The following is a 17,523-nucleotide window of genomic DNA, read 5'->3' as shown; positions in this document are numbered from 1 at the left end:
TCTAGCAAAACAGCAGTTTGCAGGGACACAGTATGGAGAACCTCTGGATAGAACAAATCAGCAGTCAAGTTTGCAACAACAGAGGGTCCTTCCCAGAAATTATGGGAATTCTGACAATCTATATATGTGCATGAGACAGGAGCTTTGCAAAATGGATAAGCTAGAGTAACAGATGTATTTCTTAGGAAAAGTCAATAAATTTCTATCAGAGAATGTGCTCATTGTTCAGGAAATTTTCAGAATACCTCTGAGTGTGCCAGGACAAGCTCCCTCTAGAATATGGCCTAAAAGAAGAAGACTCTGACATTCTCTGGTAGATAAAAGTGCAGATTTTGAGCTTCAGAACAAAGGGGAGGTTGCACCATAAATGAAGGCAATCAACATGGTCCTGAGAGAGAGAACCCAATTCTAGGCAGACCATGATGAGGAGACATAGATGGTCACTAAGAAGCAGAGGGTCTCTGGGAAGCAGGAGGCAGTGGATACCCATGTCTCAATTCTAAGCTATTTGCACTGAAGTATTGTAAACCCTCTGCACTGTCTCACATGACCATTTCATCATGGCTGTGTCTGGAGGGGGTAGTTTGGAATGGATAAAATGGGGTAGAAGTATCCTTCCCATCTGTACTTCTCAAGGACACTATTTCCAGAAACCTCAACATAAGGGCTGCATTTATTCTCCTACCTGAATGAAGCAAAATAAAAAGTGGGCAAATTATGTTGCAAAAATTAAGCCAGATGGAAATACATGAATGATAGTGACGCATCAGAGAACTGTTAATACAAGGTGCAGGGTGGGGACGAGAATGCTAGAGAGGATAGACAGACAGAAAGGACTATAACATGGACAAAAGGAGAAACAGAAAAGCCAGAGATAATCAGACACAGTGAACAAACCCTCCAGGAGTGCACAAGAGATATGAGGACTGAGGTGTAACTGCCCTTCTCACAGGATGAAGGATGGAGACCTCAAACTCTGGGGCTGATAGCTGGGTGCTCCCCTTAACTGTCTCTTTCTCTCACTCATGGCCAATTAGTCAGCAAGTCTTGCTGGTGACAAGTTCAGGACACACTCGGAATCCAACCATTTTTCACCCCTTCACTGCTGCCACCCTGGACAGAGCTCCTATCAGTTTTCACTTGGACACCAGAAAGAATCTCCTCACCTTGCAGATACCAATCTCCCACATCCCTGTCTCACTCCTAACTATTCCCCACACCAGAGTCAGTCAGAGAATCCTTTACCATGTGGAGAAAGAGAGGGTTGTTGCTGGTTTGTGGTTTGTCTTCTCTCCTCAAAGGTAAGCCCCACAAAGGCAAGTTCTTCTATTTCTGCTCATTGCTGTATTCACAGAGACCAGGGAGGGCTACAGTTTGTGCAGTTAGAACCAAATAAATATTAGTTAATGAACTACACAAACAGTTATAGAACTGTACACTAGACTTCTGGTTAAAGAATAAAGGATCTGCATTTTGTATTCATTTGTGGGTCCTCAGAATGGTCGGGGTCTGGAAATCATGTCTTTTTTTTTTTTTTTTTTTTTTTTTTTTTTATCATCCCTGGGGTTTTAAAATTTTTTTTTTTTTTTTTTTTTTTTTTTTTTTTTGGTCATCATCACTGAGATTACAATGGCCTCTTCATAACGTTCACTGCATGAACTAGTGGAAAGAATGTCTGATAGGTTGACTACATTACATGGTGCCTAGAACTTGCCTGGACAGAATATGGATGCTGTTCTGTCCCCCCACACAAGCACAGGTACATGTAAAGAGTAGAGTCCATAAGCAATGGCCAGTCTGCAGGAAAACCACTATTCAACATGCGCTGAATGAATTCTGCACCACCACAATGCAGAGGTGATGAAGATACCTTTTGTTTTCGAGGACTAAGAAAATTGTAGGCATCTCTGCTTCTACCTGCTTGTGAACAAGTACCATGGTGGTATACGTGTTCTGAGGGAGATGCACACGGAGAACATTGGGAGCCACGAAGAAGTAAGTGATCATCTTACCTGAGGAGGCCACATGGTCAGGGAAGGACTTATGAGGAAGTTTTTAGCTGAGCTGAACTATGTCTCAGGACGATGTCTAGCAGATGAGAAAAAGCACAATGAGGGAAGAAGGCAGAGACTGTGTGAAGCCCAGCACACATGGTTGCCTTCCTGAGTGGATCCTGGGAGGAAGTTAACAAAACGGGGAAGGACAGGAAACCCTTATGGCACACATTCCTCTAAGGACAGAACCTGTGCTTTCCAATGCTCATGGACACTCCTCTTCTCAAACTACTAATTTCCCCCTAAGAAGGTGACCAATAAAGGGGCTTAACAGAGTTGAAAACATTAGGAGACAAAATCAGAGAAGGGAATCAAATATCTGGCTTCCACTCCAGTTAATGGGAGGACTGATGCATGTCTGTAGAGCACGGTGTTCCCTGTTATTGTCAGCACCTACAAGGAACAATATGGCTTCTCACCAGTTCTGTCCCAAAGCATGATATGGCTGCCGGGAGGCTCCATGTGGGGTAACACAGTCTTCTTCCTGGTTGTGCAGTTCTGGATGCATTCCCATTAGAGTTCCACTGCTTTGTTCTAAATACACTTTATACAAAGAAAAGGACAGTCTCAAACAGAGACCATGTTTTCAGGAAAGCATAATGGTTCTTATTTTCCAGTTAAAATAGAAAACCAGGAGGGTGGCAGAGTAGCAATACATTTGCACTGTTTTGACAGAGACTACATTCTAGTCACAATTAATACCCACAGTCAAGGTCCACAATGGCTCAATGTAAGTAAGTTCTTGGGACAGTACGAGACCCACATGTGCTGAGCCTCCTAATGAGCCTCAGTAATGCAGGGAAACTATTCTCAACAAAAGGAGATTCCACACATGTCCACTCTGTCCACACTCTGTGGGAGTATGGGCAGGTGTAGAGGCAGAAATGGGTCCTCTCTGTGCACTAGTGACAAGGAAAGAAGTCTCCTGTTTTGAGGCAAAGAGCAGCTGCTGTTCCCAGGTGGTGCCTGCAGCTCACAGCTGAGGTTAGCAGTGGAACTGAGTGGAGAATGTGGGAGTTATGCGCATAGTCAGAGGCTGGCCACTTGACATGACATCCACAGGCTGGTGCCTGAGTGTCGGATTTGTTCCTGCACAGGTTTCTTCTGCAGCAGGACAGCTCCCCAATGCTGTGCTTCCTCATGGTGCCTCACGTCTTCCATGGACAGGTCTTTCTGAGCTTCTAACTCAACCTTCTCTGGTCCAACTCTTCCTGTCTTCAGTTGTCTTCTCCACAGCCAGCAGAATCAGTTCCTGAACAACAAGGCAGTTCTTCTCTTTTTTGGGACAAAGAACTCCTGGGTCAAGAGGGTGTGTGGATGAGACTGAAGCAAGTGGCTTCTGTCTGCTCTTTCAGATCTTCCTCCAGCTGGTGCTTCCAACTGCTGCCTTCAGAGCTGTCAGTCATTAAAACCAGTGATTCCTGATCCAAACAGCAACACGACTGTACCCACAATGATTAATTCTGGGGAAAGTAAGCCCTACAGAGAAAGTACATAGAGTACAATACGCCATTTATGAATCCTACAGAATTAAAGCCAGTATAAAGTTACATGAGGAAGAACAAGAGTTATGTGGGGACAGGGTGAACAAGGGAAAGGTAAGGAGGAATTCCAGGGGGAAATCTGGACATTTTAGGGAGAATTGAGGCACTCACTGTCCATAATGTTGATTGTGACACTTGTGTTTATATATCACACACTCCGTATATGGGCCGTTCATCTTGTGTCGCATATACACATTGAATTTATTATAGGTAATAACAAAGTTGATTTTAAAGGGACGTAGAGAGAGTGAATGTTACAGACATGAAAGTACACCCACACGATGCTGATTTTCTCTGTATTTATGGTAAAGTATAAAATAAGTAAAATCAATCCATCTCCATTAGAGGAGGGGTTCTACATTCCTCATAGCCTGACACTCTGTCCTGCAGATGATTCGGGGTGAAGGGCAACAATTCCTGTCTGGGGAGCACTGACCTACATCCTGGGGTCAGTCTCACCCCACATATGTTCATGAACACCTTATGAACACAAGTATACACCCTGGAAAGTTATATGATAAAAAGCATTTTCTTCAACATTTATATTAGCACTAAAAGGTATTCACAACTGCTTGGGTCACTGCCTCTCTGTCAGACTAGATCCCAAGCTGAATATATAGCCAGAGGACATGCAAATAGGGTCCACCATCTGCTGATTAAAACAGCCCAAACCTGACTCTGCAGCTGGGAGAGGAGCCCCAGCACCAAGATTTCCAGGTGTTCCAGTCAGTGCTCAGGACAGAACACAGAGAACTCACCATGGAATTTGTACTTGGCTGGGTTTTCCTTGTTGCTCTTTTAAAAGGTAATTCATGGTGAACAACAGACATTGAGGATGTGAGTGGATATGAGTGAAGGAAACCATGGGTGTGTGACAGATTCCTAATCATGATATCTTGTGTCTGCAGGTGTCCTGTGTGAGGTGCAGCTGGTGGAGTCTGGGGGAGACCTGGTGAAGCCTGGGGGTTCCCTGAGACTCTCCTGTGCAGCCTCTGGATTCACCTTCAGTAGCTATGGCATGAGCTGGGTCCACCAGGCCCCAGGGAAGGGGCTGCAGTGGGTTGCAGATATTAGCAAGGGTGGTAGTTACACATACTACACAGACTCTGTGAAGGGCCGATTCACCATCTCCAGAGACAATGGCAAGAACACGCTGTATCTGCAGATGAACAGCCTGAGAACCGAGGACACGGCCGTGTATTACTGTGCAACAGACACAGTGAGGGGCCCTCAATGTGAGCCCAGACACAAACCTCATTGTAGGATGGGATCTGGATCACCAGGGGGTGCACACTACTCACAAAGTCTGTCTTTAAGCACCAGGAGCAGATGCAGATAAAGGTTATGGGCATGTTTCCTGTCAGGATCTAGCAATTCCTCTCCAGAGAACACTTTCCCTCAGGGACCTTCTCTGCACATATAATTCTGTGCTTACCTCTTCACTCTCTGGCTTTGAAAATGTATTCTAATGGGAAAACAATTATACCAAAATGCACAAAAAACTGAATCACTCACGTTGTTTATTCTTGTCCATAAATATCAATGAAACACAAATATCCTAATGCTCTTCAAGTGAGCCTTCACAGGACTCCCATCTGCTCTCACTGTGTAGCACAGGTCCACCCTCTTCAAAGTGCAAACTCCCTAGAAGTAGCATAAAGTGCATGCTGGACATGAGGCCACCAGAGGCATCAACAATTAAAAGAAAAAGAAGAAAGGGTCTTGGTTGGGGAGTCACTGTCTGAAACAATTCTCAGAGCATCAATGTTAGAGACTACATGGGAAAACAGTGAAGCCCCCACCAGGTGTGATATGTAGTCTGGACATGACACACACACAGGCATAAACACACACACACACACACACACATACAAGCATGAAACCTTTTTCACTTTGCCCTAATTTTTCTGCAGCAATGATGGTCCTAAGACAAAAATAAACAGCATACAAGAAGACCTCAAGAAGCAAGAAAAATCTGAAAGAAACACTCTAACATTACACCTGAAGGAGCTAGAGAAGGTTGATGACTAAAGCCTAAATACAGGAGAAGGAAGGAAATAGTAAAGATTAGGGCAGTAATAAGTAATATAAAAACAAAAGAAAAAACAAACACAGAACAGAACAAAAAAGCAAGGTATAGTTTTTTGGAAAACAAAAACAATAAAATTGAGAAACCTCTGCCTAGATTTATCAAAAGGAAAAGAAGAAACCCAAAATAAATGATATCAGAAATCAATACGATTTTCTGTGGAACAAATAGGGTTTTGGAGCAGTAGGACGGGCCAGATGGGGAAACTCGGTGATGGACAATGAGGACACATGATGAGTGAGCACTGCGTGCTTCATGCAAATAATGAGTTGTTGAACGACATCAAAAACTAATGATGTACTATATGGTGGCTAAATGAACATAATTTTAAAATGAAATTTAATGAGATAATGTGAGAAAATAAATACTTAATACTAGAATTCTAGGAGGAACATTTCCCAATCTAAATCCTGAAATAATACTCAAAATTTTGTGTTCAAACTAGAGGTGGCTGGGGTGGGGGATGGGATAACTGCCTCATGGGCATTCAGGAGGGCACGTGATGGAATGAGCACTCGGTGTTATATGCACCTGATGAATCACTGAATTCTACCTCTGAAACTAGGAATGCACTATCTGTTAACTAAATTGAATTCCTGCTCCCTTTACTTGCGTTTTCTATTAAATAAATACAATCATTTAAAATAAGTTAACTTAAGAATACATAAAAATTTAAAAAATAAAATAAAAATTTAAAACAAAATCAAAGGAAAGAAATCAATCTGATCTAGTCTGTCATTCAGAGTCTGTGCTTCAGGAGATGAGGAGCAAGATGGCGGCAGAGAAGGGCCCTCCTTTCTGCTGGTCCCTTGAATTTAGCCGGATGTGCATCAAACCATTCTGAACACACACGAATTCAACCTCAGATGTAAGAACAATTTTCTGGATTTTTACAAGCAGCAAAATGACTGGCTGGTTTTTGTGAGGTAGGAAGTGGAGAAACGTAAATCTTTGGGGGAAATATTGGAAGATAAAGGGAGATTGCAGGGAGTCTCCATAAGCCAGCCACCGGGAAGTGATAGTCACATCAGAGCAAAAAAATCAGGACCTGCGAAATCTGCTCTGTGTTTTGGAAAGATGACGTCGTCTTGAGACTCTAATCTGCACTCTTGTTTCTGCAAGGCTTTAAGAATCGCCCCCAGGTTGAGCAGAATCTATCTTCCCCCATCGGTGTCCAAGGACCAGGGGTCTCTCCCTTCTTAGATCTCATGATATTTTTATCATCTCTTTACTCCTCATTATCCTCACCCAGCTCTTGACCCAAACACACATGGCACTTCATTCATAGAATTGTGATTGTTAGCCCTTCACATGTCTGACATATTTTAGCACTTACAAGCCACAAGAACATACCAGAAGCTCCATGTATCAGTCATAGTTCTCCTGAGGAAAGGAACACGTAGCCCACTGCATATATCACTGAAGAGTCTGAGAAGTCCCATGATCTGCTGTCACAAGGTGGAGACCCAGGACAGCCAGGGATGTAATTCCCATCAGATTCTCAGTGTGGTCTAGTCAGAGATCCTGGAGACCTGAAGGTGTAACTGCATCCAAGGGCAGGAGGTGACCAGTGTCCCTGCTCAAGCATGCACACAGGAAGTAAACATGAGGGAATTCCTCCTCCCTCAACCTTTTATTCTACTCAGAACCTTCATGGATTGGATGATGCCCATGTACAGAGAGACCATGGATGCAAATGCCAATCCATTCCAGAAACAGCATCACAGACACCCAGAGAAACAATGTTCAATCCGCTCAACCATGCCCCTGTCACACTGACACATTGAGCTAACCATCAACCATCAACGTCCCATAAACTGGGCCTCCATACTCATTGCCTTAATCACACTCATTCTGCAAACAAAGAAAATAACACAGTCACAATTTCACCATATATGATACAAGTATCCTGCATACAACCAAAACCATCTGAAACCTTTCCCAGAAGAGGAGGTGAAGCTCTTCAGTGGTGTTTTCTCTTCTCACTGATATCATTCAACTGAAATACTATGATGCATAATTAAGAACTATTAAATGCAATAATATAAAGTCAATACATCTTATGTACATGGCAAAGAAAAAGACAGAAACAAAACAAAAACATACACATCTTTTTTTAAAAAAAGGAGGACGTAAGCATGATAGCTAAGGTCCTCATTTCTGTAACTGGAAAAGATTGAAAACTGGGATATAGAGCTGCTTTCATACTCTACCAATGATGTATTCTCCCTGTTGTCAGCCAAATCTTCAAGCCATGCCAGGCCATTACCTGACAGGATAACCAACATCTTCTTTCCAGAAGGATCTCAACTCTGCCTCAAATTTTCAAGACGTTGCCACTGAATTAATGCTGTAATCCTCTATTCATTAAGCAATTTCTGTCGTATAAAACAAGTGCTCTGGGGACGTGGAGAACATGATAAGACAAGTCAGTCCCCTCTGAGGAACTAACTGAAGGTTTTGGAGGCGACTGGGGTAGGAGGTTGGCTGAGCCTGGTGGTGGATATTGTGGAGGGAACGTATTGCATGGAGCACTGGGTGGGGTATATAAACAATGAATTCTGTAACACTGAAAAGAAATTTTAAAAATAAATAATTCAAAAAAAAAAGAAATTTAAGAGAAATAAAATTTTTCAAAAAAGACTAGTGAGTTCTGCCTTTAACTGGTGTCTGAATATCATGCAGAAACAAATGTGAACCAGATTCAACTTTTTCTTCCCCTCCAAAGTAATTGTAGGACTCTCCCCATGAGGCCATATATGTAGGTTAGGAGAGAGAAAGCAGTATAGGAGGATGGGGGAATCATGGGCATGTGGAAAATTCTTCATGTGACTTACTTGTGTCTTCAGGATCTCTTCAGACACCATCATTTCTTCCATCAGCTGATGGAGTATCACTGTACATGATCCACTTTATGGCTTGGACATTCAAATAACACCCACTTCAAGATGGACAGCTCAATTTCCATGGCAGCCTGGTGACTCGGGCATGGACGTATAGTTCCTAAGATCCAGGAACAGGCTTCTAGCTATTTCTCAAAAGAAGAATCATGATCTGCAAATAATGGCATGGCTTTCCTCCAAAATTTTAAAGTCCAAGACTGTGACTTACCAATAAGCATCTGCCACAGCTCTTAACAACTTGTGTGGCACAAACTGGACATGGGAATGGGCAGGGGGTGCACTTCACCATCCCTACATCCTCTATATCCATGACGGTACCACTATTCTTAGCATTTCTTCAAGGAACATGTATCAGCAAAATGTCCTATTCTAGAAAGAGGTAATTATATACATCAGTATGTTCATCCTCACAAGATACCACTACACCTCCACTAGGAATGGCTAAAATACAAAAAGGCTGACAATACCATATGCCAAGAAGCATGTACATAATGAAGAACTATTATTCATTTCCAGCTGAAATTTCACCTGCAGAAAGAACATACGTAATTAGATCCCATGGTAAGAGAGCCTGAGAAGTCCCAGGCTCCGTCCTCTACAAGCTGGTGGGGATGGTGGAGTAAACCATTCTCAGGCTGTTGGATGGAGAACCAGGGGATCCCTTGATGTATTGCTCAGTCCAAGAGTAGGGAAGGAAAAGAGGAGATGAGCAGCTCAGGCAATGAGATTGAAATAAAAAGGGTGACCTCCCCCTTCTTACGCCTTTGTTCTCTTCAGGTTCTCAATGGGTTGGAGGATACTCACCTGCACTGGGAAAGGAAACCTGTTACACAACAGGAATCCAATGCTAATATCACCTAGAAGCACACCGATTCCTATAGAAATGAAAGGTTTCTGTGCAAGACTTATAGACTCAGCCAGGTCTGTGCCTCTTTGTAGTGCAGGGGATGGACTACTCTGTGACCTCAACTTTCTAAGGGGACCAAGAAATGTATCTGCATTTTTTAATATCTTTGACATTTTTTTGCTTCAAATATGGTGTGCTAAGTACCCAGTGCTTTATATATTGAGGTTTAAAATGGCACTCTGCTGTTTTATTTCAGAATATCTTAACCTTATTTCCCTTCCTCCTCTGATCCAGTGGCTCTATGAACCCAACTGCTGTTTTAATGTGGGAAGCCCATTGAATATTGTTCAATTAATATATCATTTTGCAGTAAGTGACTGTTGCCACCTGGGGTCCAGGCACATACTCTCACCCAACAAGTCACACAGAGAAATAAGCATTTGTCGACAATGAGACAGGCATTTCAAGCAGTCAAGGGTGCTCCAAAAGGATGAGAATAGCAGGTATTTTGTCCACAGCATTCAGTATCCCAGTGCAGTGGATATTTCGGCATTGTGAATGGTTTGGCTGGATGGCAGTGTTCTTGATGCACAGGATCCTTTCAGGAATGGAAACTACTGGATCTGGAGACAGAATACAAGTCTTCTGCTCACCCTGTGGGGTCAAAGGGACTGATCTAAGAAAACCTAAGCTGAGGTTGATCAGAATTGCACCTGAAACTGAATTCCTCCATCTTGTCATTTTCCCTAAGATTCTACCTTCTTATGTATATTACAAAAGCCAGTTTTGTTGAGGGCTTGGTGATTCAGAGAGATCTCTGGTGTGTACCGGAGTGTACTGTGTACTGTTTGTTCTCTGCTATTCTGTTTTAGCAGGAATTACCTTCAGGCCATTTGTCTCCAGAGCCCATCCTAGCCTGAAGTGGTCTGTGTTCAGTCCCTGGCCAGAAACTGGGGACTCTTAAGTAGGTGTGCTCTGCTGGGCTTGTTAAATGAGAACTGATACCACCTCCTTAGAACTGAGGCCCTGCAGAATTCCCTGGTTGGATGTGGAGTGTGCAGGGTGCAGCCACTCTGGAAAACAGGGTGTAGATTCCCCAAATACTTAAAAGTAGAACTACACCTTGATCAGCAAACACATGACTGGATATTTACCCAAAGAGCACAAAAAGACTAGCTCACAGAGAACCTCACACCCGTATATTAACAGCAGCATTATTTACAATAGCCAAACTATACAAACAGCCCACGTGTCCACTCATTGATGAATTATAAGGAAGATGTGGTATAGGTACAGAGAGTGGAACGTTACTCACTCATACAAAAGAATGAAATCCTGACATTTCCAATGACTTGGATGGAGCTGGAGAGTTTTATGCTAAGTGTATTAGTGACTGAAAGACAAATACCATATAATTTCACTCATATGTTGAATTTTAGAAACAAAATAAAGGAGAAAAGGGGGGGAAAAGAGAGAAAACAAGAAATATACTCTTAACTACAGATAACAGACTGATGGTTAACAGAGGGGTGGCAGATGGGTTATGTAGGCTTGGGTCTTGTTAAATATGCCCTATGTTAAATAACAGTAATTGAAATAAAAACTTAAAAAATAACTGCAAACAATGATTGTGTTCATTATCCTGAACTTCACAACATACCACAGAAGGATATTTCCATTAAACAAAGCGGATATTATTCAGGTATTTACTAATTACCACTTCTGTGAAACTGAATGGTTAAAAACAACCAAGATCCCAATTACTGAACTCCTATTACTATAAAGGGACTCAATCTCAAAAAACATAACTAATCCTTAGATTTTTAAGGTTTTATAGCTTGTAGGTTTAGGAAGTCACTTGCTTATTTTTTTAATTTGTTTTTTATTTATTGTCAGGATAACAGTATTCATTATTTTTTTTCTTTTTTCCTTTATTTATTAATTTATTTATTTTCAGCATAACAGTATTCATTATTTTTTTTACCACACTCAGTGCTCCATGCAAATTGTGCCCTCTATAATACCCACCACCTGGTACCCCGACCTCCCATTCCCCACCCCTTCAAAACCCTCAGATTGTTTTTCACAGTCCATAGTCTCTCATGATTCACCACCCCTTCCAATTTACCCCAACTCCCTTCTCCTCTATAACACCCCTTGTCCTCCATGATATTTGTTATGCTCCACAATTTTTTATTTATTTTCAGCATAACAGTAATCACTATTTTTGCACCACACCCAGTGCTCCATGCAATCTGTGCCCTCTATAATACCCACCACCTGGTACCCCAACCTCCCACACCCAACCCCGTCAAAACCCACAGATTGTTTTTCACAGTCCATAGTCTCTCATGGTTCACCTCCCCTTCCAATTTCCCCCAACTCCCTACTCCTCTCTATCTCTCCATGTCCTCCATGTTATTTGTTAGGCTCCACAAATAAGTGAAATCATATGATAATTGACTCTCTCCGCTTGACTTAATTCACTCAGCATAATCTCTTCCAGTTCCGTCCATGTTGCTACAAAAGTTGGGTATTCATCCTTTCTGATGGAGGCATAATACTCCATAGTGTATATGGACCACATCTTCCTTATCCATTCGTCTGTTGAAGGGCATCTTGGTTCTTTCCACAGTTGGGCGACCGTGGCCATTGCTGCTATAAACATTGGGGTACAGATGGCCCTTCTTTTTACGACATCTGTATCTTTGGGGTAAATACCCAGGAGTGCAATTGCCGGGTCATAGGGAACTTCTATTTTTAATTTCTTGAGGAATCTCCACGCTGTTCTCCAAAGAGGCTGCACCAACTTGCATTCCCACAAACACTGGAAGAAGGTTCTCCTTTCTCCACATTCTCTCCAAAACATGTTGTTTCCTGTCTTGCTAATTTTGGCCATTCTAACTGGTGTAAGGTGATATCTCAATGTCGTTTTAATTTGAATCTCCCTGATGGCTAGTGATGATGAACATTGTTTCATGTGTCTGATAGCCACTTGTATGTCTTCATTGGAGAAGTGTCTGTTCATATCTTCTGCCCATTTTTTGATAGGATTCTCTGTTTTGTGTGTGTTGAGTTTGAGGAGCTCTTTATAGATCCTGGATATCAACCTTTTGTCTGTACTGTCATTTGCAAATATCTTCTCCCATTCCGTGGGTTGCCACTTTGTTTTCTTGACTGTTTCCTTTGCTGTGCAGAAGCTTTTGATTTTGATGAAGTCCCAAAAGTTCATTTTAACTTTTGTTTACTTTGCCTTTGGAAACATAACTTGAAAGAAGTTGCTGTGGCTGATATCGAAGAGATTACTGCCTATGTTCTCCTCTAGGATTCTGATGGATTCCTGTCTCACATTGAAGTCTTTTATCCGATTTGAGTTTATTTTTGTGTAGCACCAAGAAGCATAAGATACCTGAGAATAAACCTAACCAAAGAGGTAAAGGATCTGTACTCGAGGAACGATAGAACACTCATGAAAGAAATTGAAGAAGACACAGAAAGATGGAAGACCATTCCATGCTCTTGGATGGGAAGAATAAACATTGTTAACATGTCTATACTGCCTAGAGCAATCTATACTTTTAATGCTATTCTGATCAAAATTCCACCAGTATTCTTCAAAGAGCTGGAACAAATAATCCTAAAATCTGTATGGAATCAGAAGAGACCCCGAATTGCTAAGGAAATGTTCAAAAACAAAAATAAAACTGGGGGCATCAGGTTACCTGATTTCAAACTTTACTACAAAGCTGTGATCAGCAAGACAGCATGGTACTGGCATAAAAACAGACACAGTCTGAGGTGTTTGAAGTGGCGGGGTGGGGTGGGAGGTCAGGGTACCTGGTGGTGGGTATAATAGAGGGCACAGATTGCATGGAGCACTGGGTGTGGTTAAAAAATAATGATACTGTTATGCTGAAAATAAATAAATTTTAATTTTTTTTTTTAAAAACAGGACACATAGACCAGTCTTTTATCCATTTTGACTTTATCGTTGAGTACAGTGTAAGACAATGGTTGAATTTCATTCTTCTACATATAGCTGCCCCGTTTTCCTAGCACCATTTATTGAAGAGACTGTCTTTTTTCCACTGTATATTTTTTCCTGTTTTGTCGAAGATTATTTGACCATACAGTTGAGGGTCCATATCTGGGTTCTCTACTCTGTTCCACTGGTCTCTGTGTCTGTTTTTATGCCAGTACCATGCTGTCTTGGTGATCACAGCTTTGTAATAAAGCTTGAAATCAAGTAACGTGATGCCCCAGTTTTATTTTGTTTTTCCACATTTCCTTAGTGATTCGGGGTCTCTTCTGATTCCATACAAAGTTTTGGCCTATTTGCTCCAGCTATTTGAAGAATACCGGTGGAATTTTGATCGGAATAGCATTAAAAGTAGAGATTGCTCTAGGGAGTATAGACATGTTAACAATGTTTATTCTTCCGATCCAAGAGCATGGAATGGTCTTCCATCTTTCTGTGTCTTCTTCAATTTCTTTCATGAGTGTTCTGTAGTTCTTCGAGTACAGATACTTTACCTCTTTGGTTAGGTTTATTCCCCGGTAACTTACCAATCTTGGTGCTATAGTAAATGGAATCGATTCTCAAATTTCCCTTTCTGTATTTTCATTATTAGTGTATAAGAAAGCCACTGATTTCTGTACATTGACTTTGTATCCAGCCACATTGCTGAATTGCTGTATGAGTGCTAGTAGTTTGGGTGGATTCTTTTGGGTTTTCCATATAATGAATCATGTCATCTGTGAAGAGAGAGAGTTTGACTTCTTCATTGCCAATTTGGATACCTTTTATTTCTCTTTGTTGTCTGATTGCTGTTGCTAGGACTTCTAATACTATGTTGAAAAAGAGTGGTGAGAGTGGGCATCCTTGTCGTGTTCCTGATCTCAACAGGAAGGCTACAAGCTTTTTCCCATTGAGGATGATATTTTCTGTGGGTCTTTCATAGATAGATTTGATGAAGTTCAGGAATGTTCTCTCAATCCATATACTTTGAAGCGTTTTAATCAGGAACGGATGCTGGATTTTGTCAAATGCTTTTTCTGCATCAATTGAGAGAATCATGTGGTTCTTCTCTCTTCTCTTATTAATTTGTTGTATCACATTGATTGATTTGCGAATGTTGAACCATCCTTGTAGCCCAGGGATGAATCCCACCTGGTCATGGTGTATAATCTTTTTAATGTGCTGTTGGATCCTGTTTGCTAGGATATTGTTGAGAATCTTAGGGCATCCATATTTTCAGTGATATTGGTCTGAAATTCTCCTTTTTGGTAGGGCCTTGCTTGGTTTGGGGATCAAGGTAATGCTGGCTTCATAGAAAGAGTCTGGAAGTTCTGCTTGTGCTTCAATTTTTTGAAACAGCTTCAGGAGAATAGGTGTTATTTCTTCTTTGAAAGTTTGGTAGAATTCCCCAGGGAATCCTTCAGGTCCTGGGCTCCTGTTTTTGGGAGGTTTTTGATCACTGCTTCAATCTCGTTATTAGATATCAGTCTATTCAGGTTGTCAATTTCTGGTTCAATGTTGGGAGTTTATAGTTTTCCAGGAATGCATCCATTTCATCTAGGTTGCTTAGCCAATTGGCATATAAATGTTGATAATAACTTCTGATGATTGTTTCTACTTCCTTGGTGTTCATTGTGATCTCTCTCTTTTCACCCATAATTTTATGAATTTGGGCTTTCTCTCTTTTCTTTCGGATTAGTGTGGCCAATGGTTTATCGATCTTATTGATTCCTTCATAAAACCAGCTTCTAGTTTCACTGATACACTCTACTGTATCTCTGGTTTCTACCTCATCGATCTCAGCTCTAATCTTGATGATTTCCCTTCTTATGTGTGGAGTTGGTTTGATTTGTTGTTGATTCTCCAGTTCTTTAAGGTGTAGAGACAGCTGCTGTGTTCTGGATTTTTCAATTTCTTTGAGGGAGGCTTGGATGGCTATGTATTTCCCCCTTAGGACCGCCTTTGCTGTATCCCATAGGTTTTGGATCGAAGTGTCTTCATTCTCATTGGTTTTCATGCATTGTTTCAGTTCTTCTTTAATCTCCTGGTTGATCCAAGCATTCTTAAGCAAGGTGGTCTTTAGCTTCCAGGTGTTGGCGTTCCTTCTGAACTTTTCCTTGTGGTTGAGCTCCAGTTTCAAAGCATTGTGATCTGAGAATGTGTAGCTAATAATCTCAGTCTTTTGGTATCGGTTGAGTCCTGATTTGTGACCCAGTATGTGGTCTATTCTGGAGAAGTTTCCATGTGCACTTGAGAAGAATGAGTATTCTGTTGTTGTAGGGCGGAATGTTCTGTATATATCTATGAGGTCCATCTGGTCCAATGTGTCATTCAATGCTCTTGTTTCTTTATTGATTTTCTGCTTCGATGATCTGTCTACTTCTGAGAGAGGCATGTTAAGATCTCCTACTATTGATGTATTCATATCAATATGATGCTTTATCTTGATTAACAGTTTTCTTATGTAATTGGCTGCCCCCATGTTGGGGGAATAGATATTTACAATTGTTAGATAACCTTGGTGGATAGTCCCTTTAAGAATGATGTAGTGTCCTTCTGTATCTCTGACTACAGTCATTAGTTTAAAATCTAATTTGTCTTATATGAGAATAGCTACCCTGTCCTACTTGTGAGGACCATTAGCATGAAAGATGCTTCTCCATCCCTTCACTTTCAGTCTGGGTGTATCTTTAGGTTCAAAATGGGTCTCTTGTAGACAACATATGGATGGGTCCAGTCATTTTTTCCAATATGCAACCCTGTGCCATTTTATGGGTGCATTTATGCCATTCACATTGATAGTGATTAATCATAGATACGTTTTTATTGACATCATGTTACCTTTGAAGTTTTTCTTTCAGTAGACTGTCTCTATATTTCTGTTCAATTCTTATATTAGGCTTTTTCCTCTTTTATACAACTCCCCTTAATATTTCCTGCAGTGTCGGCTTGGTGGTTTCATAGTCTTTTAAGCCTTGCCGGTCTTGGAAACTCTTTATCCCTCCATCCATTTTGAATGTCAGTCTTGCTGGATAAAGATTCTTGGCTCCATGTTCTTCTCATTCAGTGCACTGAATATATCTTGCCAGCCCTTTCTGGCTTGCCAGGTCTCTGTGGACAGGTCTGACATTATTCTAATCGGCTTTCCTCTGTACATAAGAGGATACTTTTTCCCAGCTGCTTTCTCAAGAGGTTATGCCTACAATTATAATTCTTCATTCTTACTATTAGGTGTCTCGAGGACTTTCGAGAATCTCTAATCTTGGGAGGAAACCGTTAGGCCTCTACTACATGAATGCTGGTTCCATTCAGGAGATTCAGAAAATTTTCATGAAGAACTTGTTCCACTTTATCTTCTAGACTTCTTTCTTTCTCCTCCCCTTCAGGGATTCCAATAATTCTGACTTTGAAACGTTTCATGGCATCATTTATTTCCCTGATTCTGTTTTTGTGGCTTCTAAGATGTTTGTTCCAGGCTTCCTCCGGATCCTTTCTATCTGTTTGTCCTCCAGATCACTAATTCTATCCTCTGTCTCAGTTACCCTAGCTTTGAGAGAATTTAGATTAGATTGGAATTCATTGAGAGCATTGTGAAGCTCCTCCCTGGTAGCTTTCAGCTTTTCCATAACATTGAAAACATGATCTCTGGTCGTTTTCAGTTTGGCCCTAATCAATTCTGTTTGGTCACCCATGGCTTTCTCCAACCTAGCTATTGCTTGGATAAATGTTAGCATGCATTCTCTTTCTGACATATTTTTATGTTGATAGCCATTAGCTCTGTTGCAGAAGGCCCATCCACTGTATTTCTTTTTCTGTTCGGCATTCCTCCTCCCATTCATTTTGGTGAGAGATGGCTGAACGGGTGTAGCTGGATGTATCGACTGTGGTGCAGTCAAGGTGCACCCAGGAAAGTTTCTGAGCAATCACGGTTCCCCACGGAAATGTGAGAAAAAAAGAAAAGAAAAAAGGAGAGAGAGACAGGAATGAAAGTTGAGATAAAAGAGAAGGTTCAGATGAATGGATCAAGAAGATGTGGTATATATACACAATGGAATACTATGCAGCCAT

At 41.3% G+C, this 17,523-nt stretch overlaps 1 gene segment (V, D, J or C); it reads left to right on the top strand.

The window, feature by feature from the left end:
• The first annotated feature begins 4,290 nt into the window (after positions 1 to 4,290).
• Positions 4,291 to 9,441, top strand: LOC131999473 (immunoglobulin heavy variable 3-23-like). The segment is given in 3 exon segments: positions 4,291 to 4,403; positions 4,507 to 4,803; positions 9,368 to 9,441. Coding segments are annotated over 3 exon segments (417 nt in total).
• Positions 9,442 to 17,523: the final 8,082 nt, after the last annotated feature.

This window comes from Mustela nigripes, chromosome 13, assembly GCF_022355385.1.
Source record: "Mustela nigripes isolate SB6536 chromosome 13, MUSNIG.SB6536, whole genome shotgun sequence".
Taxonomy (NCBI): Eukaryota; Metazoa; Chordata; class Mammalia; order Carnivora; family Mustelidae; genus Mustela; species Mustela nigripes.
This window is presented reverse-complemented; position numbering and strand designations above follow the sequence as displayed.